At 37.1% G+C, this 27537-nt stretch overlaps 1 protein-coding gene across 4 annotated transcripts in view; it reads right to left on the reverse strand.

Annotated features, from left to right (window-relative positions):
* Positions 1-27537, reverse strand: part of USP15 (ubiquitin specific peptidase 15) — a 132996-nt gene that overhangs the window by 43915 nt on the left and 61544 nt on the right. For 2 of the 4 annotated variants that reach the window (XM_037887602.2, XM_037887615.1), the window contains 2 exons: positions 10449-10532; positions 2426-2570 (listed from right to left, as the gene is read on the reverse strand). In XM_037887602.2, the coding sequence (XP_037743530.1) occupies positions 2426-2570; positions 10449-10532 (229 nt within the window). Of the gene's footprint in view, positions 1-650; positions 789-2425; positions 2571-10448; positions 10533-27537 lie in introns of those variants that run through there. The other 2 variants (XM_037887609.2, XM_027826404.2) reach the window with 2 other exon arrangements.

Below are 27537 nucleotides of genomic sequence, written 5' to 3' on the forward strand. Positions count from 1 at the left end.
TTAGGTCGACCTAAGCTGCCTTACATGGACCTAACTCGGTAGTGTAGACCAAGCCAATGTCCTAGCAGGGTTACAGTTTTACTAATATTTGGGCTTATTTCTACCACAAATCACAAAAAATACTAGTCTTCCTAAATTTTTATTACTTCTCACAGCTAGAAATAGATCAGCTCCCATTCCTTTGGCAGCTAATATATTCCCAAAGTTTCCTGATACATTACCCTATTCACTCAGAAACAACAGGATAATTATCTAGAAGGGAATAAAAGGTTAAAATAATCCAATAGATGTCAGTTCATAGTCTGACTCTCAAGCTTTTATTTCCATGTTCAAAAGAAAAAAAAATCCTAAATTATTCCAGCCAAGTTGAAAGGCATCAATATCCTCAAGAGAAATTCACCAGAAGCTTTAATTGCCTGAGTACAAACTCTAAAGCTAACCTTTCCCAGTGAAACAGTTCAACTCATGCCAACACTGTAACAAGAGGCTAAAATAAATGCCTTTGAGGCAACATAAAAGTGTTGTCTTCAATAAGAGGTCACCTAGGGGTAGTGCACTGTACCGCCAGAAGGGAGATCAGGGTTATATTTCCTGTTAATTGATCTCTGGCCCAGCAGAGGGTGAAAGCACCATGAAAGCAACATGCTCACCTCCTGGGAGTGGAGGGGTGTGGCTCACAATGCTCAATCATTTTTCACATCTGATTATAATGAGGCATTGACAGGCTACGCAGAGTTCCATCTAGTTCTCCTCAGGAAGGATGGCTGCGAAGTAGGACTGAGGGAAAATCCTTGCGCTTCTTGCACACGAACAAAGGAGTCCTCCACCCATCCCCCAAGAAAAGAAATAAACAAGTACTCAATAAGATCAAAGATACAGCTATCTTCTGATTAACACATACAATAGTATCTTGTAAGTCAGCAGAAGCAAACATATATCTTGTTTTACAAATTGATTCATAAAACAACTAAATTACCTGAAATACAAATTTGAATATCTGATTCTAGACCTACCAGATCAAAAATAGTCACTCCCAGATGCTCACATTAGATGTCTCATGAAATATGATAGGAAATGTCTGAAAAGGAAGGCTACTCTAATTCAATAGCCACTTTCCAGTCATTCATAGGAAAAAACATTCAGATTATACTGATTGTAAGCGCTGGGGGTAAGTGTAATAAGGTGTTTGGGGAGGGGGAAGAGGGTTGGCATGTATGGCAAAATTTCAGCTAGCTCCTAGTTTACTTAATTCTATCTAAGGTTATTTTATGTTGATGTCATTGTTCTCTCCCCTGCTCTCCAAACTTTCAGGTGCAAGTGAGGTAAAAGTAACCCAAGTGGAGTGCTAACAGTGCAAGGAAATATCTCGGAAGGTACATATTTGGTGGGAGTAGAGAAAGAAGAATCACCTAGTATGGGCATTTCTAAGTTCGTATAGAAACCGCACACACACACAGGCAGAGCCACAGCCCCCCACAAAGCAGCTCTTCCCCACCATTTTAAAAAGTTTCATAACTAGCTACCAAGTTTATTTTATTTATAAGAGTAGCATAGTGGAGTCTGAGCAGAGAACTGAAGGTCAAATCACAAATCTGGAAATAACTCTGTGACTTTGCGCAAGTCATTTAAACTCTGTCTCAGTTTTCTCATGTATAAGATTAAGATAACACAGCACCTGTTTAGCTCACAGTACTGTTGTCAGGATTTGTAAGTGCCATGCATTTTGTTCTATTTGTATTAGTATTATTAGCTAGCTAGTCAGCCAGCCAATGGAGCTAAAAATACTATATTTTTGTTATGCTGATCCAAACTTGTGCTTCCCACAACTATTAGTGGGGAATAGTGGGGAAGAAAAAATGACATGAGTCACCATTCTATCTAGCCCACAATTATCTGCCATTTCTTCTCACACCTTGTTTTTACCCTCAGTTGGTGTTTCTGGCTGCACCAACTCTGCATTTCTCTGATCTTTTTCTCCAATTGTACTTGTGTGCTCTCATTTCTCTCCATGTCTGTAAGGTCAGTAGTCGTGCTTTTTAGGGTTGAAGAGGTAAAGGTGTAAAAGTTCACCTATACTTGATAAGAAAGGCAAATGATTTTCTCAAATTAGAATTTGTATGTTTCCTTCTGCACCTAGTGCTTTTCATGAAGTACCAAGCAACAGAGGAGCATACAGAATCCTATTCAAGGGATCACTTGGGTTACTTAGGATCCTAGTAAGGTTTCCCTCTGAAACTGGCTCCATGTGTAAAGCGCAACGTATGGGGAAACAGTAGATATAAAAACTAAATTTCCGCACATAACAATCTGTGCTATTTTCTCAAATTTTATAGTGTTCTGCCAGTAACCAAGTGTCTCAATGCAAAATACAAAAATACTAATCGCCAAGTAACAAGCCAGGCTCACTTTACTCTGAAGCACCTACCTGAATTGCTGAGTTCATGAAACACGTATTTCCCAAGTTACTTAGGCCACAGAGGCCAGGCTGCTCATTGTGTCTTCCTGGCTCTGAATAATCATAGTTCTTGTAAGCAGTGTATGATGGGAGGCAATAGTTTGAATTTTTCACACTGTAAGAAAACAAAACATTTTTCACAATGTAGCCACATGACCTGTAATGCTTTAATACTTCCAGTATTTTTGGTAATTATCAAATAAGTTATCTAAAATTAAAAGTAACTATTGTTAACTAGATATCTTCTTAGAAGCATTTAACTTTGGAAAATATCAATTTTAAATCTCAGTCAAAAAGAAAAGGAAGTTCTCTTTCCCTGCAAGCAACCAAACATTTTCATGCACTGAAACAACCAAAACAGACTACTATTGTATCTCTCTACCCTTGATTTACAGGAGCAGCTTCACAGCTCAGTCCATTCTTCATTGCTCCATCAAATTTAAAACACTCAGACTTTAGGCACCACCACCAGCAATAAACCATCTCATGTATATCCTTTCTGCATTCTGCTACTGTAAGAGAGTGAGGACAGTAGAAACTGGAATGAAGAGTTGTGCTTTGGTTACAGGTGAGAATTGAGATTTCCAAGGCCACGGTGACATCATTGGCTTGATGCATTAGAAACTCTATTTATAGTTTCACTGCTAGGACAGCACAATCCAGCATTCAAATGCGGGAAAAAACCTGGAGTAATAAGGAATGCACAAAATGCCTTCTAACAAGTACATTCCAACTTCATAAAGCTCTATCATGTACCTACCTAGTGAGACTGGAGGAGACTATATAATAACTGAGCTAACATTTTAGTTAAGGGTAATTTATTACCATGACAGAATACTAAATATAAACCCCTCCCGCAGTAAAATAAGTGTATTTTAGAAAATTAAAAAGGTAAAAGAGCCCAGTAAAACAGCAAGTTTTATCTTACATATAGAAAAATATTTTTAAAATCCACATAAAAGATTAAAATTCCTTAAACTGTTTTTAGTTACTAATCATATGAAATATTTATGATAGCTTTAGATAAGATTCAAGAGCATTTCTACAAACCTCAAATATTTCACATTAGAATACACCTGAACAAGATTTTGAAGGTCATTTGCTAAGAAAAAGCATGACAAGGAAAGACCTTGCAGTGCAACAAATTAATCCTTATAATCTTAAAAATACAAGTGGGTGACGGTGGTTTATGATGTACCATGGGCACTTTTCAATTTAAAAAATATCCCTTAAAACTTGTATTCAGTATACTCAATTTAAATGATTACAAGATGAACTCCCACTTTCAGTCCTCCTCCATACATGTATTTTAATTCAGCAGTTTTGCTGAGTTAATCTGAAAGTATTTCACTACTGATGAAGAAAACCAATTTTAAAACAGTCTGCTCTCTTGAACATTACAAAGAAAAAAATTAATCGAGAATCTCTTCTTCCTCAAAGACACACATGCAAGAATCAAGTATACCTCATATTTCTAAAAAAGCTCTTCAGTCCCTTAGAGATCGACACTAAGGGAAAGAACCTTGCATCGATCTGAGGCATAATGCATACACAGGGGTCATAATATTAACAGTATAAGTAGCATTAAAATAGCCAGGAAACTTATAGATGTAAATATCAGTGTTTGCACAGACTAAAACATATGCAACATTGTCTCTGGATCACACTATTTTGTAACTAATTTTTTATATTAAAATACAATTAATCAGATGAAGATAAATTGATACTGATTTTTTTGTTTTAACCTGAGTGTCATACAGAGGTGATACACCGCCTTTTGTATTTTGTGGTACACACTACCGAAAATTATGTGGTAAATATAATATTCCTGTAGCAGTGTAAAATAAAATAAAAGTATTCCAAAAGATGAAATACACACAAATTCAGGTAAGCTATCAATGCTGAGCTGTTGTGAGGGAAATGCATCTGTCCTAATTTACTTGTCCAAAGGGAATCTATTTCTATTCTCAATTCTGGCCCACAAAAGAGAGTTATGTTCTAGTGGTTTGGAGATTGCGGCTGCTCCTCCTCCCCCCGCCCCAGGTCAATTTTGCTCAGTGATCCTCATTTCCCAATGGCGGAAGCGCTCCTGTAATTGGTGCAATGCCTGTGCTGCCTGATTTAATAAACAGTCTGGCAACAGATGTGGGAAAGTCTCTTTTACAACCATTATTGCAGCCAATAAGCTGCAGAAGATACTGAGAACTTGGTGAGAGTAAATCCCTTTACTTCTTGAGCTGAATGCTGTGTACACTTGAACCATGAAGTTTCTTGTGATATCTACCTTGCCATATGAAGTTTCAACAGACTATAAGAATATAACTTCCATATTGAACGGGGATTCCAGGAGAGGTTAGCAGAGACTCTGTGGGCTCACTAGCAGAGGGTTAACAATGGAGAGCCATCAAAAGACATTAACCTGAATGTTCTTCCACTCAAGTGGAAGTACCATAGAATAATGCAAGGGCTGCAGCCCAGGGGAACCAGTTTTCCCAGTCTGGACTTTCCCAGTCTGGACCAAGCAACAAATCACCTGAGGATGGACATAAAGTTGCTGAGGGGGGAACCTCAGAGAGGAGTCTGGATCTTCATAAAAGGAGAAGTTCTGCCCTTAGAAGGTGCTCTCTCACTGACCAGAACAAAAACACAAGATTGGGCAATACAGATGGAGGAGAGGAAGGTTCCAGGCCCCTGAAAGGACTGACCAACATCCACAGAGAGCTCTCAAAAGGGTAAGGACACTGGAGACAGGGTTTTGTTATTTTTATTATTTTTCCATAGATCTCTGTATTTCTTGTGCTGTGTCTATGAGTAAAGTGTGACTGGTTTACAAATTCCTTTTCAAAGTCTGTGTCCCTTATTTTAACTGTCACAATTTCCAGTGGATGAAATAATAATCTAGAGCACCCACAACTTTAATGGAACACTGGGGAACATGCAATTGCTACTGGCGAGGATTGGGAGGGTCAGCACTAGTTTTGGGGCCAAGGCAGTTACACTGAAGAGTCCCAGCGCTAAGGGTGTGTGTGTGTGTGTGTGTGTGTGTGCGCGCGCGCACTTGAGAGTGTATCTGGAAGCTCTGAGCTTGAAATAGTGACTAGACTCCGGGATCGAACCGTTGGGCCTATTACAGCAGCATGATAAGCACCCACAAGGGGAAGCTCAGCCAGGATTGTAAGGACATCTCTCCTTTTCAGGTTTTAGTATCAGAATAGCAAAAAGACTGGAGTATACCCTAAGCCTAAAGCAGGATTAACAGCAAAGTCAGCTCCACATTTCTGTTTAAGCTTTCAACAAGCATCTTCTCAATACCATTCTCTTATGTATCTAATTTTAACTTGAACAAACCATTTCTATGGGTAAAACACTTCAGTTTCTACACCCATTGTCTCTTTGATATGTCTGCTGAGATTTTGAACAAAAGTACCAGCACCTTGTAGACGCCTGACAAGTAGGAAGTGATCATCATCGACGACCCCTCGAGGTCGAGGATGATCTCTTTCACAGGTTTTATTTTTCACGGGTCCTTTGGTGACTGAAGAGTCTGATTCTTGAGACACAGGCTCATTGGCAGACATTGGAGGTGGTGTTGGAAGATAGGGTTGGGCCGAAATTGCTGTGTGACTGTTGTCTTTCCTTTACTGGCATTTTTCTGCGACCAGGGAAGGTGATTTTCCTCCAAAGTGGACATTCCCTTTCTGCCAAGTCTTTGCCAGTTATCCCTATCCTGGGCTGCTGTCTCCCACTGTGCGGTGTCAATGCCATTTCTCTTGATGTTTATCTTGAGGGTATCTTTAAAGCATTTCTTTTGGCCTCATCGTTTCTTTCTCCTTTGGAGAGCTGGGCATACAGCAGTTATACATCAGGCATGCGCACACAGTGCCCGCTCCACCTCAGCTGGTGTTGGATAACCAGGGCCTCAACACTGAAGATGTTGGCCTCAGTGAGGACACTGACATTAATGCGATGATACTCCCACTTTATGTTGAGGATCTTCCATAGAAAGTGCTGGTGCTGACAGTCCAGGTTTTTCAGGTGTTTTCTGTAGGTCACCCAAGTCTCACAGCCTTGGAGAGTTGGGATTACCACCGCTTTGTAAACTAACAGTTTAGTATGTGTTCTGATGTTGTGATTGTTGAACACCCATCGAGACGGTCTGCCAAAGGTAAAGTTGGCACTGCGAATTCTGTGCTGAATTTCGACATCTCTGTCTGCCCTCTGTGACAGATGGCTGCCAAGACAGGCAAAGTATTCTATGTTTTCCAGTTCTTCTTTGTCGATACAGATCTTCCTTGTTGGGTCTGGTGATTGACCGGGGACTGTCTGGTGGAGAAGTTTTTTTTTGCCGATGTTCAGAGTTAGCCCTAGGCTTTGCTAAGCTTCAGAGAAGCAATTAAAGTCTGTTTGAAGATCCTCCTTTGAGTGTGCAACTACAGTACAATCTTACCGCAATCTCACCTTACTGCCCTGGGTGACCCTACCAGGAGTACAGGACTCCAGACAGCATCTCTCTTAGGATCTTAAGTATATGCAAGCTTCTCCACCACATCAAGGTGACAGCACAAGGAGAAGAGGTAGTGATAGGAAACAACTGACTAGCTGGAGAGGACTTTCTTGGCTAGATCTGAAGCAGTTCTCACAAGTGAAAAGCTTCATATCCTACACCTCCTAGTTATCTATTCTCTTACTCCTATTTTTCAAGGAACTCGAACATATTTCAAAAGTACCTGACACTAAGCAACACATGAAACATATATTCACAATTTCACATTACAACTTAAAATTATAAAAATTAAGACCTAAATTTAGCCATTTCCATCCTTTTAAAATCACCACTAGAGTATAATATGACAATCCTCCTATAATGCTATCATTTCAAGAGGATCAATAAATTGAAAAGTATACCAAAGATTAACTACTGGGGATCCTTAGTATAATATTCTATCATTTGCATGGTTAAAGCTCAGGCTAATGGTAAATACACTAATTTACAAATTAAGGCGTTGGTCCTACGAAGACTTATGTGCATAATTATTTCTATTGACTACTCAATGGAAATGAAAAGTTATGAAAAGTTAAACACGCTTAAATATTTGCAGAATTGAGGCTCTAGTATCTATCAGAACACTTTCTCAACTACACAGGTTTCTAAAACAGACTAACACATGTTGAATTTTTGCCTTGTAAATTACATCCCTCTATGGTCAAACAATCTTATTGCAGCTAAAATTGTTTATTATGACTAGCCATGTAAGTTGGTCAAGTTTTGGTGCCAAAAGCTAATGACATGACTCTTTCAGTCAATACTGATTGTCTCTTTTTTATTTTCTTCTCCCTTTTTGTTACTCATTAGCTTCTGCCATCTTCAAAGCAAATTTCGGTGATTTCTTTTGAGCCAGGGCAACTAATACGTACTTGGACCTGCAGAAGCACCATAGAATCCTGCAATTTCTACAGTCCTCCAAAGCACCTGACAGCCGTGCAAGAGACCCTGAAATGTGTGTTTGCTCCAAATGCAGCAGCCAGCTGCACAACTGGGCAGAAGGAGAGTTTCCTCAGGGAAAACGACATTTGGAGGCCGCAAGGGAAAATGGGGAGGTGCACACACGCTGATCTCAGCCCTTAACAGTATAATACAATTACATGCAGTACAGTCAAATATTACAATTTACATCTGACGCTACAAAGCTATTAATTTAATGTTACAGATACAAAAGTCGGGATAGTAAGAGATATGGCTCAGTTAGTAATTAATTGATCTTAAAATATATATTTTATATTACTGGGTATACTGATAAATGCTTTTCTTTATGATATATACATTTCGGAATATTTTCTGTTTTTGTGAAAATAACTAACTTTATGATTTCTGTTCAATTAAATTTAACCATATCATTGCATTAATAAGTATTTTTCCCCAAGGAGTTTACTTGGTTTGGGAAAAAAAAACCTGAATAAATTCACACTGAAAATCTGATTCTTTGTGAACTGTACTATGTGTGTCGTGCAAATGTGCAATGTTCCGATTGCCCATTCTGTTAGCTTTTTTGAGTGCTGCTGCACATTGAGCAGATATTTTCATATGTGCAATATTCTGATTGCCTACTGAAATAAATATGCATTTATGTAAATGAATAAAAGAAAACCGTTTTTATTTCAATACACAGCTCTCCAGAAATAGTTATGGATACCTGGTTACTCAAAAAGGTTTGTACCCATATTTTCAAACACGTGGGACACTTTAATTTCTAAATCAAATTTTAAATATGTCTATTGTGTATCACACTGAGGACCAATTCCGTGGAATGTCTGAAGTTCTAAAATAAGCAGTTTGAGTTATTCATTTTACTTTGTTTTCCATATGAAAAGCCTCAGAAAAGTTCAGAAAACTAAACACTTGAACAGAATTTTACCCAAAGTTCCCACAAAATTCACATTGTGGCTTCAAACAAATATGAATAATATCAGCCTGGGGAAAATTGTTGTAGAAAGTTGCAAGCACTAGAAACAGGCTCTATAAGTGTCTTTTAAAATACAACCTACAACCCTTCTATGGTGATGATATGAAACTGAAAATGCATAAGTTGGATTTAAAATGGGATATCCCACAGGAAATAGTGACTTGTTAGTTTGTTGCTTTAGGTATTATAATCCTGATTTTCAAACAATGGAGGAGGAGGAGCTATTATTTTTCTACTTGAAGCTCAGATCCATCATTATGTACTCTACATACACCCATAAAAGGCAAACTTTTTCTTGGCAAATACTACAAATATTCACTCACAGAACAACAGACTGCAGTTAAGTACGTGCACTCTCACTGTTAAACAGTGAGAGATGAGGTTACTCACAATCAGTAGAAGCACAAGTGACACTTTACTCCATATGAAAAATTACTTCTCAAAAATGCAGAATTTAAACTGGAAGATGTTGTATAAAATATTTAATGTTACCTTTAAGAAATTAAGTTAATATTTAAGTTAACACTTATTCATAGCACACACATTTGGAAAAAATATTTTAAATTAAGTCTGAATGGCAAGATTTAATAAGCCTCTTCAGTTTGTCTTCAAGATAGGTGCCTTCTGGCTTCAGGCATTTGAAAGCTGTTTTACTACTGGGTAAGGCTGTAGAAAGCAGTGAAATGAAATTTCCATTTAACTCCTGGCTTTTTACAGTCTACATACTTTACAATGAAGGGATTAGAGACTAAGGCGGCCGCTTGACAGCGAAAGCTCTTCTTTTAGAATTTTGTCATATTAAATATACCAGTTTCTAAACAAAATGTATGGAAGTTGAAATTTGAAATGTAAAACTAACAAAAGCAAATAAATTTTAAAGACAGATAAAAAGTCTGTCTTTTCACTGAGCATCTATTGTTACAATATCGAAACACAACAATCCTTTTCACACAATGATCTCAGATTTCTAACACCAAGGCACAACAGTAGGTAGACAGACTATCAATGTTAACTCAAGGACTATAAATCAGTCTCACCTGACCGTTATGTCTTCATATTGCAATGGTCTCAAACCAGTGTGCGTTGTTGTCCACTCTAATACAATCCACAGAGATTTGGGGGGGGGAAGGGGGGGGGTGCGCGGCGGACAACTGCCTCCCTTCACTTTAAATTTCCTTTAATTTATTAGTTTCTCTCATTTACAGCAATACATTTTTAAAAATGTATTTCACATGATAAACTCTAAAGAAAGTCTTAAGACGCTTTCTTGCGGCGCTCAATGTTCTTTTTAGTCTCTTATCTGTTGAACAATATATATATATAGTCACACAAGCATCTTTAACAGAGTTTCACTTCTTGATATCATGCACCTGCACTAAGAAGTACTGACCAATAATAAAGGAATTACAACCTGAGCACTGTCAAAACAAAACTAATTCCCTAACTTAAAAAGGGAAAAAACAAGGTCATTTTCCAAATCATATTTGGGAGATTTCAATTAAATAAAAAAGTTCTTAAGATATGTTGCTTACTTTCTGTTGTTGATGTTGTTATAATTATTTGATAGAGATGGAGAGATCTTTGGTAAAGTTGAAAAATTGGATGCACCTGGGGACCTTTAAAAATATGAAAATGTTAAATTAGATAAAAATGCTGAGGTATTAAAATTAATCATGAAAAAGAAAAAACTAACAGATGAACAATGTATGTAAATAAGTATGAAAAAATAAAGTTCTTATGAGCAGAGCACTAAATATTCAGGACAATGGTTCCCAGCTTCAAAATGCATCTTCTTAAAATTAAAATGGATTATTTCATAACATTCCATGTCAAACTTTCATATCGCACCGCATATCACAAAAGTTACTAAAGTAAGCCAAAACTCTCCTACAGAAAAAGAATGCCAAAAAGTTTATCAGCCTTTTCGAAGGCAACAAAATAAAGCAGATGCATTTTTCTTCCAAAAATTGAAACATTAAACCTTTTGCAGGCTTTATTAATTTCTAAATTTTAAAATGGCTTGAGATGAGATATGAAAGTGTCATTTGTAACTAAAACAAGAATACATGTTTTTAAAAGATAAGTATTCCCAAATTAGTGTAAATTCAGCCACTTAAAAGCAACATTATACCACTTTTTAAGAGCTTCTCTTTTAAATGACTAATGGACATTAGCAGAAATTATTGGAGACGCAACACATTAGGAAATACTTCATGTATACTCAACGCCAAGTCAAATCAGAGCATTATAGTCTTTGCACATTATCTAAACTATGCATCCTTTTAAAAACTCTAAATTTGGAGTTGTTGAATGTTTTCAATAAAGGAGACCCCTTGAGTTGTAACAATTACATGTAATTAATATACAGCATAATCTTGCTGTTTTTCCTTAGTTAAGCATATAGGCCCAACACAAAAAACACTGAAAAATATGGAAAAACCCTAACTGACTGAACTGGCCCCCAGGTGACCTAAGACTGTTTAGTACTATGGCATGCAAAAGTCAGGCAGAAGAAGTAACAAATATTACATGTTCACATGTTCTGTGCTGTCAAAAACAAAATGGCTCACAGCAGATATAGATTCTGTTCCGAGAACTCTCCATGTGAGATCTGACACTTATTTAAAAATATTTAACAAACAACTAAATCCTAGTGCTTCCAAGCAATAAAAGCATAAGATATGGCCACTGGGAAAAGAAAATTACTTTGATTGTGAAAATCCCTTTGGCCTTCTGGTATTATTATACCTTATCGACTAACAGACGTATTGGAGCATAAGCTTTTGTGGGTGAATACCCACGAAAGCTTATGCTCCAATACGTCTGTTAGTCTATAAGGTGCCACAGGACTCTTTGCCGCTTTTACAGATCCAGACTAACACGGCTACCCCTCTGAAACTTGATATTATGTATTCTTCCTAGGTTATAATTTAAATCACCCTCTCTTCCTTGGACCATAAGAACAGCCATGCTGGGTCCGACCAATGGTCCATCCAGCCCAGAACCCTGTTTGACAGAAGCCAGTGACAGAGGTATCAGAACGAATGAACAGAACAGGTCAATTCTGAGTTGTCCAGTACCAAATTCCTGTAGTCAGATGCTAACGGACACCTGGAGCCTGGGATTATGTCCCTGACCATCTTGGCTAATAGCCATTGATAGATAAGTTCATGGAGGATAGGTCCAATTCTTTTTTGAACCCACTTAGACTTTTGGCCTTCACAACATCACACAATGCACAGTCAACCTGTGGAACTTGTTGCCACGGGAAGTTCTTCCTTATGTTTGTTTTAAAACTGCGGACAATTAATTCCATTGGGCAACCTCTGGTCATGTGTTATGTGAAGGAATAAATAACACTTCCTTATTCACTTTCTCCATACTGTTCATGATTTTACAGACCTCTCTCATATCTCCCTTAGTCATCTCTTTTTTAATCTGAACAGTCCCAGTCTTTTTAATCTCTCCTCATATGGAAACTATACCTTATCTCTAATCATTTTCATTGCCCTTCTCTGTACCTTTTCCAATTCTAATACATCTTTTTTGAGATAAGGTGACCAGAACTGCACACAGCATTCAAGGTGGGGGCCTAACATGAATTTATACAGCAGCATTATAATATTTTTGGTTTTATTATCTATCCCTTACCTAATGGTTCCTAAGATTGTTTGCTTTTTTGACTGCTGCAGCACATTGAGCAGATATTTTCAGAGAACTATCCATGATAACGCCAAGATCTCTTTCTTGAGTGATAATAGTTAATTTAGACCCTATCATTTTGTATGTACAGTTGGATTGTTTTCCAGTGTGCATTTTTCTGCCCTGATCAACACTGAATACTATCTGCCATTTTGTCACCAGTCTCCCAGTGTAGTGAGATTCCTTTGTAATTATTCACAGCTGCTTTGGATTTAACTATTTTGAATAATTTTGTATCCTCTTCACATTTTGCCACTTCACCCCTTTTCCAGATAATTTATGAATATGTTAAACAGCACAGATTTCAGTACAGATCTTTGGGAGACCCCACTATTTACCTCTCTCCATTGTGAAAACTGACATTACCACCATAAAAAGCAATAAATAAATACACAGATTACATGTACAGGAAAGTTATAAAATATTATGAAGTCATCTTCTCATTGACCATTTAAGCTCAAGTTAAATCAAAAAAGTGAAACTGTTTACACTCCATTTTCCTGAGATCAAGTATTTTACAGGGAACTTAAAGACAAAGTGAGCTGGAACAATTAAGTTGTTTATTTTCTAATTAAATTTTCAAACAAAAAATTGTAATGTGTATGACATTTGACCATATAAATACTATTTTGTTTTTAATAAAGAGAAGCAATGTGTTACAGCTAATATTTACCAAATAGTCAAAGTAACCCCACTCAGTTTTACTATTAACCAGGCATTTCCCCCCAAAGATAAATAGAATAAGTAAATTTTGATTCTAAATAAGGTAGCAATCAGAAAGTTTTTATATTTAGATGGGAAATGTTGTCCATATTCTAAATATCTGTATAAAAATACGCATTTGCTATGAAATAATGTGACAGCTTAATATGACACCTTAGTAAGTCAGTCTTACTGCTCTACGGCAGGCAGCTAGCTAAAACATTCTTAGAGCTGTATACATTCTTGCTGACACTGATAAGCTTGGGTACTAAGAAAAACAGAAGGCAGTCATGGCACTTACAGCATTCAATACATAAACTACTTTTTCCACAAACACTGTAAAACAATAACTGGAGAATGATTTCATTTTCACTTTTCAAAAAGAGTATCAAACAAACAATGGAAAGTAAAAAACCATCAATCTTAAGGTAACAGATAAGAGTGTTCACAGGTCATTCTTATTTTTAATTTTCACTTTTTAAAATAAAAGGTCCTGTAGGAATGGTAAAACAGGTCTACTAACAAATACAGTAAGCATGTCAAACATTTGCTGTGACAAAATACGTTAAGGATGACAGTGGTACAAAAACTCAACTCCCCCATTTTAACTATAATATAGATTCCAACATTAAAGGCATTTTCTACATAGTGCAGTCATTTGAAAATATGGCACACAATAAATTTTGGCTGCTTGTTTTCAAGCATATGTTTGTAAATGTTTGACTAAAGAATATGCATTTAGACCCTGCAGCGATAAGTAGGGGATTGAGAAAAAGAAAAGAAGGAAGTTGCTTTGGTTTTAAATCAGGGCATCTTTTAATGTGCTATAGTAACATTCACATTTTCTGTAAAACATTATAATAGCAACTCCCTTAAAAGATATCTGACAACAGTCAAGGTAGTTTACTATTTAAGTCAATGCAGCAATTCTCTGATATAAGAACAGAAAACCAATTATTAAACTTTATTCATACTCAACTGAATTGTGAAACTTTAGCTGTTACAGAATGAAATATTTACTATGGATATATTCAAGAACATACTGAGCAATGTGAAATGGATGGCATTATAATCTTTATTTTAGAAAAGAAAATGCTATTCATTTCAACAACAAAAGGAAATCATATTGTCCTTACCTACATCAGCCTCATGTCTGTGATATCTGTTTATTATTTGAGCTGGAAAGTAGCTCTGAATATTAAATACTGATTAGTTCTGTATTCTTAAGATGACAATAATGATTAAAATAAATTGGATACTGGATAGTGTTACTTTCATTTTAAACAACGTGTTCTATTTAATTTTATCATTTGACTTTGTCTGATCAAATAATATGCATTCAAAGTCATATGAACGTTTGGTCAGTTAACTGGCTAAACAGCTATTTCTAATTTGAATTAAGTTCTGGAGCTTCCCAACTCACTGAATTTGTTGTAAGCCACTGGTCTCCTTAAAAGTATTGAACATGATTTAGGATAGGATTTTAGAGCTTATAGATTCTGTGTCTGTCATAAATATAAAGGGAAGGGTAAAACCTTTAAAATCCCTCCTGGCCAGAGGAAAAACCCTTTCACCTGTAAAGGGTTAAGAAGCTAGGATAACCTCGCTGGCACCTGACCAACATGACCAATGAGGAGACAAGATACTTTCAAAAGCTGGGGGAGGGAGAAACAAAAACTCTCTCTCTGTCTGTGTGATGCTTTTGCCAGGAACAGAACAGGAATGGAGTCTTAGAACTAAGTAAATAATCTAGCTAGATATGCGTTAGATTATGATTTCTTTAAATGGCTGAGAAAATAAGCTGTGCTGAATGGAATGGATATTCCTGTTTTTGTGTCTTTTTGTAATTTAAGGTTTAGCCTAGAGGGATTCTCTATGTTTTGAATCTGATTACCCTGTAAGGTATTTACCATCCTGATTTTACAGAGGTGATTCTTTTTACTTTTTCTTCTATTAAAATTTTTCTTTTAAGAACCTGATTGTTTTTTCATTGTTCTTAAGATCCAAAGGTTTGCGTCTGTGTTCACCTATGCAAATTGGTGAGGATTTTTATCAAGCCTTCCCCCAGGAAAGGGGGTGTATGGTTTGGGGAGGATTTGGGGGGGGGGGAGGGGGAGAGGGAGACGTTTCCAGGCGGGCTCTTTCCCGATTATATATTTGTTAGACGCTTGGTGGTGGCAGCAAAAAAGTCCAAGGGCAAAAGGTAAAATAGTTTGTACCTTGGGGAAGTTTTAACCTAAGCTGGTAAAAATAAGCTTAGGCGGTTTTCATGCAGGTCCCCACATCTGTATCCTAGAGTTCAGAGTGGGGAAGGAACCTATAGACTCTGTTTCAGACATCATTTTAAAAGATTATCCCAAGTAGCTATTTAGAGCTTACTGACTTTTTGGGTTTTGCCTGGCAATTGGTCTCCTCACTAGGGAAAACAGTAAGAACAAGGACAGCTTGCTTATACTTTTTTGCGGCGGAGGGGAGGATATTTTATTCATTCATATTTTGGGTCCTTAACAAAAAGACATTACAGTTACATTGTTTTGACACAGTTACATGTCTCAATACTGAATTAACAATATTAAGCAGAATATTGTATATTTAACATATTTTGTTAATCATTAACATTTCCTTTTTCAAAATTATTTAAACACAGGCTTATAGTGCATGCGCGCACGCACACAGAGTATGTATACATAACCATTCATATTAGCTTTCTGTCTTCTGGGGGAGTGCGGGAAAGCAGTCTCAAAAGAACAGGAAGACAGAGAAGCTAAGAAGGGAAGGGGGAATTAAATTTATTATACTCCATGTATAATCTTCGTGACTATCCTATAAGTATAGGATTACAGTGTCTATATCAAAGCCACTCAATGATTTCAGTATTTCTAGTGTAGCAGCTACATGTGTTTGTTTTAAGGGCTGTCCATCACTAAATAAAATTCTTCCACTAATCAGAAAGAGATTTACCCCAACAACTAAAAAACTCTTAATCAGCCTGGATTTGAAAGCCCCCCCTTTTTTTTTTATTATTATTGATAGTACAGAGTTCTGCTTTTCTTGGTCTGGTCAAGTGCCTCACATACACCCAGCTAAGTGCACTTTTAAGTATCGGGTGATATTTCATGGGTGCTGGAATTTTGGGATATGAATTAGCACACAATTTTATAACAAAATCAGCTTCACCAGTTTCTGCTCTATCTGTATCCATGATGGATTCGCTCTATTAGCAATTCATTCCAATACTGGTCTAATTTGTGCCACCGTATAATCTCTCTTCAAGTCTGGTAGTGCCGGGCCTCTCATCTCAACTGGACATTCCAGCTATTCCATTTTGATTCTTGGTTTTTGATTTGATCTCACAAGTATTTGAATAACTTTTTAAAATTTCTTGAAGACTTTTTGGGAGGTGTAAAGGGAATCACGGAAAAAGGATATGGCAGGTTATTCATTTTAAGTATATGAATTCAACTATGCAACCAGGTAATAATGCCCTCCTTTCTAGATCATTGTAAATAATTTTCATGAATGCCTCAATATTTAATTTAAACAGCTCCCCACTTTAGGTGTTAAAATAAGATACTTAGGCATTAATGTATTATCCACTATCTTCAGTGGGCATTTATAAATTTATCAGTATATTTTGATGCAGAGGCACAGTATCTCTGTTTCAGAGTAGTCTGGTCAGGAATCAGGATGTAGACGAAAGGCTTCAATTATTTCTTGTAATAATCGGCCAACTTTTATTTAGATCTTGTATAAAAAGCATAAGGTCATTAGCATAAAATGAAACTTTGTTTTCTATTCCTAATACACTTATTCTCTGAATTTCTTCAGTGTCTGATATTTTTCACTAATGGTTTGATAATTAAACCAAATTAGTAAGGGTTATAAGGAGCACCCTTTTCTTATTCCTCTGTATAACAGTATCAGCTCAGTCTTTGAGACATTTCCCCAAATACATGCTTTAGGATTTTTGTAGATTACTTTCAGAAGTGGATTAAAGTGTTCCCCAAAGTGTTCTAAATAAAAATGGGCATTCTACTAAGTCAAAAGTCTCTTCTGCATCCATAGCTAAAAGTGCAGTTGTTTTTATTATCGCTCTTAGAATCCTGTAGCATAGGTAGGAGTTTTTTTATGTTAAGGAGCTTCTTCCTTTTAGAAAGCCAGCTTGGCTTTTGGTGCACTAATTTAGGCATTATTGTCTCTAATCTGGATGCTAATAGTTTAGTTTAAATCTTACTATCTATATTTATTAAAGAGATGAGCCTATATGATGCTGGATCTGATAAATCCTTATATGGTTTAGGTATCAAAACTGTATGTTTGATAGAAGTTATTTATTAAGCATTCTGTTACCCAAGAAGGCTGAAATACATTAGCTAACAATGGAGATACCTGTGTTTTTAAACATTTTATAGAATTCAGAGTGGATCCATCTGCTGCAGGACTTTTCTCTGATTTTAGTAATGAGATTGGGTTGTTGGGCCATCTACTACTCATGATATGAAAGCCTGGGCCTTTTAAAACCCTGCAATATACTAGTTCTTAATTCTTCCATTTTTACATATTTGCTAGTATAGATCTTTCTGAAATATTCTGTTATTTTGTTAATCCCTTTGTTTTTTGGAGTATTCCACTTTTGTCCTTAACAAAGGGTACGGTTGTTCCAGGTTTTCTGTAGGAAATCAGTCTGGCTTGTAATTTGCTAGATTTGTTTCCCCTTTAAAAAAAACCTTTGATAACAAAAAAGCATTAGAAGCACTGATGGGGGGCGAAAAACAATCTCTTGAAGCAAGTCTGCGTTAACAGTCAAATAATATTGCTTCTTCAAACTGTAAATTTATTTCTAAGTCTACCTGTTCTTTTGTCTTTTTTGCCACCATGACAATTACATGAGATAATACATCCCCTCATTACTGCTTTAAAGGCCGCCCCCAACTAGTTTCTGGGAATATTTCCTATAAGGGATTATCTTAAAATATAATAATCAATATGGTTTTCTATATTATTCATAAAGCCTTTGTCTTTTAACAATATATTACTAAATCTCAAACTTCTGTCTCTTATTCCTGAAGTAGACTTCATTTTCATGAAGATAGATGCATGATGCGAGATACAATTTAATGCAATTCTAACACTGAAAATTTCATGTAAAAACTTTTGCTATACTAGGATAGATCTAATTTTTATATATTTTGGCAATTTCAGAGTAAAAGTGAAGTCCTTCCCATTAGAGGGTAGGAACCTCAGATATCTATCATGTCCTATTCTTTATATGTTGACTCCAGTATTTGAGCTTTTTTACAGGGCGTTTCTCACCTAACTGGTAATCTACCTGACATGAGGTGAAGAAAACAGTTAAAGTCATCTGCAGCTATTACCCATTAATTCTGAACTGTTGTAATCATTCCTAAAATATTAACCAATGAGCTATCCTCATTTGGGGCACAGATGTTACATATTGTAACCCTCTACACATCCCTGCACCAAAACTCACCTGTCCTCTGGATCGGTTTTGATACTTTCACATTCCCTTGCACTTGCTTACTTAGTAGTATAAACACCCTTTGTTTCAGGGACCGTAAGACATTCCATGTACATGAGAGGCCCATTCCCTTTTAAGTTTTATTTCTTCTTTTGTTTTGAGTTAGTTTATTGAAGCATTGCCACTACTACCTTCTGCTTTTTCAAAAGCAGAAAGTACCATTTTTACATGTTTAGTGTTTTAGTCCCTTAACACTCCAGGAGCACCAGACTGTTCCCGTTTCTTTTTTATCCATTTTAAAATATTTTCTGGTATTCTTAATATTTACAAACTTTCCTAATATTCATCCCTGTGCTATTATTTGTTGAAAATTCCTTAACTTCACTTCTTGACTCCTTTTCCCATTTACATGGGGTCTGAAGTGCCCAGGATTCTTCACCATGTCTTCCTGTTCATGGCACGAATCCATAGGTGTTGGAGTTCCAGTCCTTTTACCTTCAAACTTCTCTTACCATTGTATCTTCCACTGACTTTCCATTGTATCTTCGATCTTCTGTCCTTTTTTGCTGTACTCTTCCTTCCATGCTTTCTTTGCTGATTGTTCTTCTCTCATTCTTATCACATGTCCAGCCCACCTCAAAATGTGCACTTTCCAGCCAATTCATCTTCTCCCTGATTTCTTTCATGCACACTCATCTACCCTCTGCTTGCCTGCCATTCTACTCAGAATATTGTTTTCTACTACCTGCATCTTCTTTTTTTTCCCCATCTCCGTAAGACTCACCATTTCAAAACCATTGAGTAGGCAGGGACAGACACATGCAGTATACACTTTTCCTTTCAGTTTGTTACTTAACTATCTGTCCCGCAGTATTCCTGTCATCTTTTTCACTGTCATCCGTGCACATTGTTTTCTTATTTTCAGTTCTCCAGATCTCCCTCTGATGGCACTAAGTGTACTTCCCAAGTATACAAAGTTCTTTCTCCTGCTTCAGCTTCTCTCTTGAAACTTCAAACGATAGCTCTTCTTCCACATTCCCTATTTGCATGGCTTCCGTTTTCTTTGTGTTTATCTTTAAACCATGGTCTTCAACCACAGATGAACCTCATTTGAAACTCTGGCTGCTAAAGTTAGATAGAACATCAGTAGGATTCAATAGGTAGAGTCTCGAATTATCAAACATGACAGGCAGAGAGAGATGGCAAAGCAACATCCTCTTATCTTGTAATTCCAGACTAAATCTATATAAACCGGGGGAAAATCTGCCCCCCAAAATTAAAAATTCTGCGCACAAGATGTTAAAAATCTGCAAAATTCTGCAAATGTTATTTGTCAAAATAATACTATATAATCACACCAGTTTCAATTATTTTGGTAATTTATTTCAAAATACCTGTCAGCAAGTATGTCTGTAACAATACAGACACACGAAATTTCCCCAGGAGAAGAGAGAGTAAAAGAAACTGCTATGAGAGCCCAGACAGTCACACCCCTTCCCCCCCCACAGACCAGCAGCGCCTCCACCTCACCCCTCAGAGCCCAGCCACGGCCTGACCCAGCGACAGACACTCACACCCCCTCCACCCATAGCCCAACCGCCAGCCCCTCCTCAGCTCAGACACTCACATCCCCTCCTCCCAGAGACCAGATGCAGCGCCCCCCCTCAGCCCAGACACTCACACCCCCAATCCCCCCAGAGGGCAGGGATCCAGAGGAAGAAACAGCCTGATGCTGGGTCCCGCGCTTGCATGGAGTTTCCTGCATACCACTGCTGCCTCCTCCTTCCTTCAGGGCATGCTGGGAATTGAGGTGCTGGGAACCCTCCAGTTCCCTCCTCCTTCCCCCGGCCTTGTCTTCTATTTGCGAGCTGGGCTCTGCCAGGTCCAGCAGCCCCTAGTGGCAGCCAACATCTCTGCAGCCCATTTCTGAGAGGGGAAAAAAGGAAATTCTGCACACACAACACTAATTTCTGCAAAATTCTGCATTGCCCAATGGCGCAGAATTCCCCCAGAAGTAAGAGTCTATAGCACCCAGTGCACTCAATTCGGTACCAAAAAAAAAGGGGGGAGCACTCACACTAGGTATTGATCTGCACATATACTTTTGAGGAAAACAGCTTATACTAGATACAGGTAGGGAATTGCAAGAGGCAACTTATCAAGGGCATAGATGTCAGTCTAGCATCTGTCTGTGAACTTCATCAGAAGCACAAAGCACCAAACACCAATATGAGGAAAGCTATACAGTTTTAACCTATTAGTTAAAATGTTAATTAACGTGTTAAAAATTATCACCTTTTTTCCTAGTAAAGACAAGTCACAAAGGTATTAACTTGAGGTTAAAAAAAGCCTCGTGTACACATACTCTTAACATGCCTCAGATTTTTGTATGGAGCTGGCAGGGGAAAGTGAAGGTTAACAAAATTAAATACACTGGTATCTGGATAACCTTTGTTTGAAGCCTTACATTAGTGTAACATCCCCAGCATGTTAGCCAAAAGTAAGGTCTATTTGCTTCAGTGAGACATTTCCCTAGTGATATATTCTCCAAAGGTATATTTTAGAACAATAAATGTTTGGCAGTTTTATATGGTCACAGCATAAAACTATTAATTCGCTTCCCAATATTCTGACTCTCAAAACAAGGGATGCAGAGTGAAAAAGCGTTCTATTTAAGATATTACAGTAGGAATTCTGTGCAAGATGTTAAGTGAATTCCTATAATTTGACACAGCTAATTATAGTAGTATAAGTAAAGGAAGGAAAACTGATACTCTTATGTTGTCTCAGACATATTGTAATAGATTTATACTGCCATACAAACCACTTCAGCTTGGAGGAATATTTAGTCACTCCCAGTGTAATATGGAGGTTAAAATCAAAAGATAGAAAAGTAAAGCAAGCAGTTCTTGGATGGTTGAAATGTCTGCTTAATTAGTATGTATAATTTGTCTGTACGTTTTTGCAAGTGATTTTTATAAAGGAGAAAATACTTTTGAATATTGACTAGAGCTATTCCTGTAAATTACAATTTTGACAAAAGTTTAAAATTTTAGAAAAGGGAGGTGTCACACTCACTATGTTTGATAAAGAGTTAATCCATCAAGAAGGATAGAAGAAGGTAAACATGCTCTAAATTCCTGGCTGAATATACAATTTAAAGTCCTAAAAGTGGCTTCAGCCTTGAGACTGGCAACAGTAATACCAAAGTAATTAAGAGAGATCAAAATGAATTTAAGGGTAGATAACTTCTGAATAATATTTATAAAGCTTTAGCTTATTATATTCCTTTCAGTCAGAAGCACTTTCCTGGATCATCTCATCACTGGATGCAATTAAAACTTTTGACAGTCAAAACTGCATTAGTCTTATAAGACAATAGAGATAATGGCATTTTGAGGTAACTTTCTACATTGGCTAAAGGAAATATGCACACTAGCCCTACGGCTACTTTGATAGTGCACAAGGGAAAAAACAAACCAACAAGTTTTAGGATGGGATGGGCAAAAGTCAAGGATGCCCGCTTCCTCTAATTTTCTTTACTATGGACCTTGAACCACTGGGCTCAAATTCAGATTAAATGGGGGGGAAAAAAATCAAGAGCATCCAAGTTAGAAAAGACTTTCACTTGTTTCGCGTATGCACAGATAATATGATCCTGTATCTGAATATATTCTACTGGAAGTATGGAGTATACTGGAGATAAAAACCACTCTGGATTTAAAAACGAACATATCCTCAGGAATTATGAAAGACAGATAAAACAATTAGAGCTAGCCAAAAATTTTTAAAACAGAATAGTCTGTTGGGGTTTTTTGCTGGTTTTCAATTAGATCTAATAATTAGTCTTTTTCTTATCTTCCAAAAAGGCTTTGGGTGATATTTTCAAAAGTACTCATCACCAACAATTGGAGCCAGATTTTCAGAATGAAGGGGCTAGGTTTCTAAAAGAGCTTGAAAATCTAGTCCCTTTAAATACGGGTATCTAAGTAAAAATCCATCTCCTGATTTCAAGGACCAATATACTTCAAATATTTTATTACTGAATAAAATTACTAAACGTTTATAAAAATGACCAAATCTTTTAATTAATTATCTTTGAAGAATAAAAATGCTAATAGTCACAACACGATTTTATGTAATTTAAACCCGCTCCCCCAGAAGAGATACTACTTTAACAAAGTGAAAACTCAAAAACATTTTAACAGTTGAGGGAAAAAGTCTAAAAGTAAGAGAGTTTTAACATGCTAGACTAAAAGAACAAATGGATGTTTATCTTCTCCTAGTTTAAAAATGTATTTGGTCTCTAACCAAAGATCGATAGCATTCTGTAACGATAACCTTTAAAACATTCATTGGACTTGAACAGAGGCACATAAACATGCTTTCCAAAATTGTAACAACCTTTGAATTGACACAAACAGATCAGACAAAAATACTTTGCAGAGCTATCTGTATAGGACAAGGTTTGCTGGAGAGGGGACATCCTGGGTGATGTATCACCTTTCACTGCAACAGATAAATTTAGAAAAAAATAAGCATGATTCTACTCTACCAGAAAATCTCAGAAACTGGCATATCCAAGGATGTTAAATTTTTTTTAAAGATATTTCTCTGCAAAAATGAAAATTTTAAATAGTTTTTTTATTATAAATAAAATATTTTGCTTCAAAATCAGATAGAAAACTAACTCAGAAGACAAAAAGTGAACTGAATAAAGGCTGTAACAATATTCTGACAAAAAAGGGCTACTCTGCAGACTTTGAGCCCTATATATAAAATATATTTTTGTAAAAAAGAAGTGATCATATACAAATGGGACAAGAAAATGCTTATGGTATGATCCACAAAAGGAGCAAAAACTTCAGACTATTTGTACATATATGTCTAAATCCTCAAAAAAACTCAAGACAAATTAGTCATCTGAGCATATAAAGTACCCAAAAATCTTAAATCAACAATATATCTGCATATTGTGGGGAAGAGGGGGCATAATATAAAAAAGGCATTTTTATGATAATTTTGTAGATATATATTCTCAATTTCTAAGCTATGATTAAGGACAGAAGGAAGTGTGTAACATTTTTTCTTCTGGCTACGTATCAAGATATAGCAATGATGGAATCATGTTATTTTAAATGCCAAAAACGGATCTGAAAATCTGGAAAGAAAACTACTGACAGAATGAATGGATCTACAGAATGTAATGTTTACTACTGATAAATTAAGGTGTCCTCAAGAAAATACCAAACACTGAAAACCTTCTAAAATTACAACAAAATAAAGTTCCTGGATGGCAGGAGGTTCTAACAACTATCTTTTCTGTATATTTACCTAATTGTATTTTAATATGTTGCACAGCTAAATTTCAATAGATTCCTATTAAGAGATTCAGTCTATTAAAAAAAATTAAATGCCTCATGATGATTGGTTATTTGGTATTTTGTGACCTTTTTACACCTTAGTCCTTACATTTTCACTCTCCATGTCTTGTAGCACAGGTTATACAGAAACAGTTTTATATAGAAACAGATGTACTGTCATGTCTGATGTCCCACTGTGGTGCCTATTACTCAACAGTGATGTTTCAGATATTCCAGATTCCCTCCTTATATGTATAATCTACGTAAAATTCGTTATAATTATTTCTTCTGGGATCTTACATTTGCAAATTCAAAATATCCTGTTAATTTGCAAAGTAAGAGACACTCAGATGACTGGTTTCAGAGTAGCAGCCGTGTTAGTCTGTATCTGTAAAAAGAAAAGGAGTGCTTGTTGCACCTTAGAGACTAACAAATTTATTAAAGCATAAGCTTTAGTGAGCTACAGCTCGCTTCATTGGATGCATACAGTGGAAAATATAGTGGGGAGATTTTATATACACAGAAAACATGAAACAATGGGTGTTACCATACAGACTGTAACAAAAGTGATCAGAGAAGGTGAGCTATTACCAGCAGGAGAGCAGGGGGCGGGGGAGGGGGGAGGTTGGGGAGAGACGGACGGACTATCTTTTGTAGTGATAATCAAGGTGAGCCAATTCCAGCACTTTCTATCTGGACCCATGGAAAAGAAGCTCTTGAGGAATTCCACCATGATTTCAACAATTTCCATCCCATCAACCTCAGCCTGGACCAGTCCACACATGAGATCCACTTCCTGGACACTACGGTGCTAATAAGCGATGGTCACATAAACACCACCCTATACCGGAAACCTACTGACCACTATGCTTACCTACATGCCTCCAGCTTTCATCCAGATCACACCACACGATCCATTGTCTACAGCCAAGCTCTACAATACAACCGCATTTGCTCCAACCCCTCAGAGACAAACACCTACAAGATCTCTATCAAGCATTCTTACAACTACAATACCCACCTGGCTGAAGTGAAGAAACAGACTGACAGAGCCAGAAGAGTACCCAGAAGTTACCTACTAAAGGACAGGCCCAACGAAGAAAATAACAGAACGCCACTAGCCATCACCTTCAGCCCCCAACTAAAACCTCTCCAACACATCATCAAGGATCTACAACCTATCCTGAAGGACGACCCATCACTCTCACAGATTTTGGGAGACAGACCAGTCCTTGCTTACAGACAGCCCCCCAACCTGAAGCAAATACTCACCAGCAACCACATACCACACAACAGAACCACTAACCCAGGAACCATCCTTGCAACAAAGCCTGTTGCCAACTGTGCCCACATATCTATTCAGGGGACACCATCATAGGGCCTAATCACATCAGCCACACTATCAGAGGCTTGTTCACCTGCGCATCTACCAATGTGATATATGCCATCATGTGCCAGCAGTGCCCCTCTGCCATGTACATTGGTCAAAATGGACAAGCTCTACGTAAAAGAATAAATGGGCACAAATCAGACGTCAAGAATTATAACATTCAAAAACTAGTCGGGGAACACTTCAGCCTCTTTGGTCACTCGATTACAGACCTAAAAGTGGCAATTCTTCAACACAAAAACTTCAAAAACAGACTCCAACGAGAGACTGCTGAATTGGAATTAATTTGCAAACTGGATACAATTAACTTAGGCTTGAATAGAGACTGGGAGTGGATGGGTCACTACACAAAGTAAAACTATTTCCCCTTGTTTATTTCTCCTCCTACTGTTCTTGTAAAGTGCTGGAAATGGCCCACCTTGACCATCACTACAAAAGGTTTTTTCCACCCCCCACTCTCCTGCTGGTAATAGCTCACCTTTCCTGATCACTCTTGTTACAGTCTGTATTGTAACACCCATTGTTTCATGTTCTCTGTATATATAAAATCTCCCCACTATATTTTCCACTGTATGCATCCGATGAAGTAAGCTGTAGCTCACAAAAGCTTATGCTCTAATAAATTTGTTAGTCTCTAAGATGCCACAAGTACTCAGATGACTGATACTCTCCTTACTTATGGGCCAATTTGCCCTATGAGAATCCAGATTTGAAGGGAGTATTCTACAGGTAGGCCACCGCTTCCTGAATGGAAGGAGGTAGGTGAGCAATAGCCGAAGTACCACAGGGACTGAAGACCTATGTTAGGATTAGGTTGCTCCATGAATAATCTCTCCCACCCCAGTAAGCAACTAGTAATCCACAGAACGGTTAATACCCTGAGGCTCTCTCTCTTCTGCAGAGATGCCCCTTGCTGCCAAATCTCATTTTGAAAGTAGAGCTGAAGGTAAGAGCTGACAGAGGAAATTACTGATGCAAATCCCTAGTAGCACACCAAGCTCCTTATTCCCTGCATATTGCTGTGAGGGGTCATTTATTTGCCCCTCTCCTCTGATTTCTGAAAGGTGTGCTCAAGGTTTTAACAGGCTCACCTACCTCTACATGTGGTCTAGCTATCACTAGAGGGAGGCAGAGTACCACACTGGGGAGGGGAAATCATGGGTAACAGAAAAGGTAATTGTGCTCTCTTCCCAGCTCCTGCTGTACTACCAGCCTGAATATGCTGTTCAGTGGGAAAGTTTAAAAAATTCAGTTCCGTTCCACTGCATCTGTTTAAAACACCAATAAGCAATATTTAAACCAACAAAAACCTCCTATTATATTCTGCAGCCAGCTCCCACCTATTTGCCTGAGAAAGAATATAGGCCTTTACACTATGTTCATTACCATGGTAGGAGTGCCTCATTTCATCCTTGCCATTGGTGAACATGTACACACAAATTCCTATAAAAAGACAGCTGGAAAAGAAACCAAAATGTGGAAGAATCTCTTAAGTCTTTCAGATGAAAAGAGGAGATAAAGTTATGATATTACATAAAAAGTCTCCTACACATTTTCTTAAGCAATATTGGATTTATATATAAATATGAACTTAGAATATCAAAACAAACATAAGGAACTCAAAGAGCATCTTTCCTGGAAGACACACTTAAGAACCAATTGTCAAGGTAAAGAAAAAATTATTCTCTATTTGCAGTTCTACTATAGGACATTTCCTATACATCAAGAGATTGAAAGGGCGGCTAATGAACGTGATGGAATAAAACTGGCTGGAGACCAGCATAATAAAGGAAGACAAGATTCAAGTTTTCCAATATCTTTACAAATCCACCACAATCTTAAACTACAATACTCCCGCTTTCCAGATGTGAAGCGCCTAGAACAATCACCACCAATGCCACTGTACTTTGTTAAATATGTAATGTGGAAAAAAATCTACCACATACTAAGATCATTAGCATACCTGTTATTTCACAAATGAAAAC

Source organism: Chelonia mydas, chromosome 1 (genome assembly GCF_015237465.2).
Source record: "Chelonia mydas isolate rCheMyd1 chromosome 1, rCheMyd1.pri.v2, whole genome shotgun sequence".
Taxonomy (NCBI): domain Eukaryota; kingdom Metazoa; phylum Chordata; order Testudines; family Cheloniidae; genus Chelonia; species Chelonia mydas.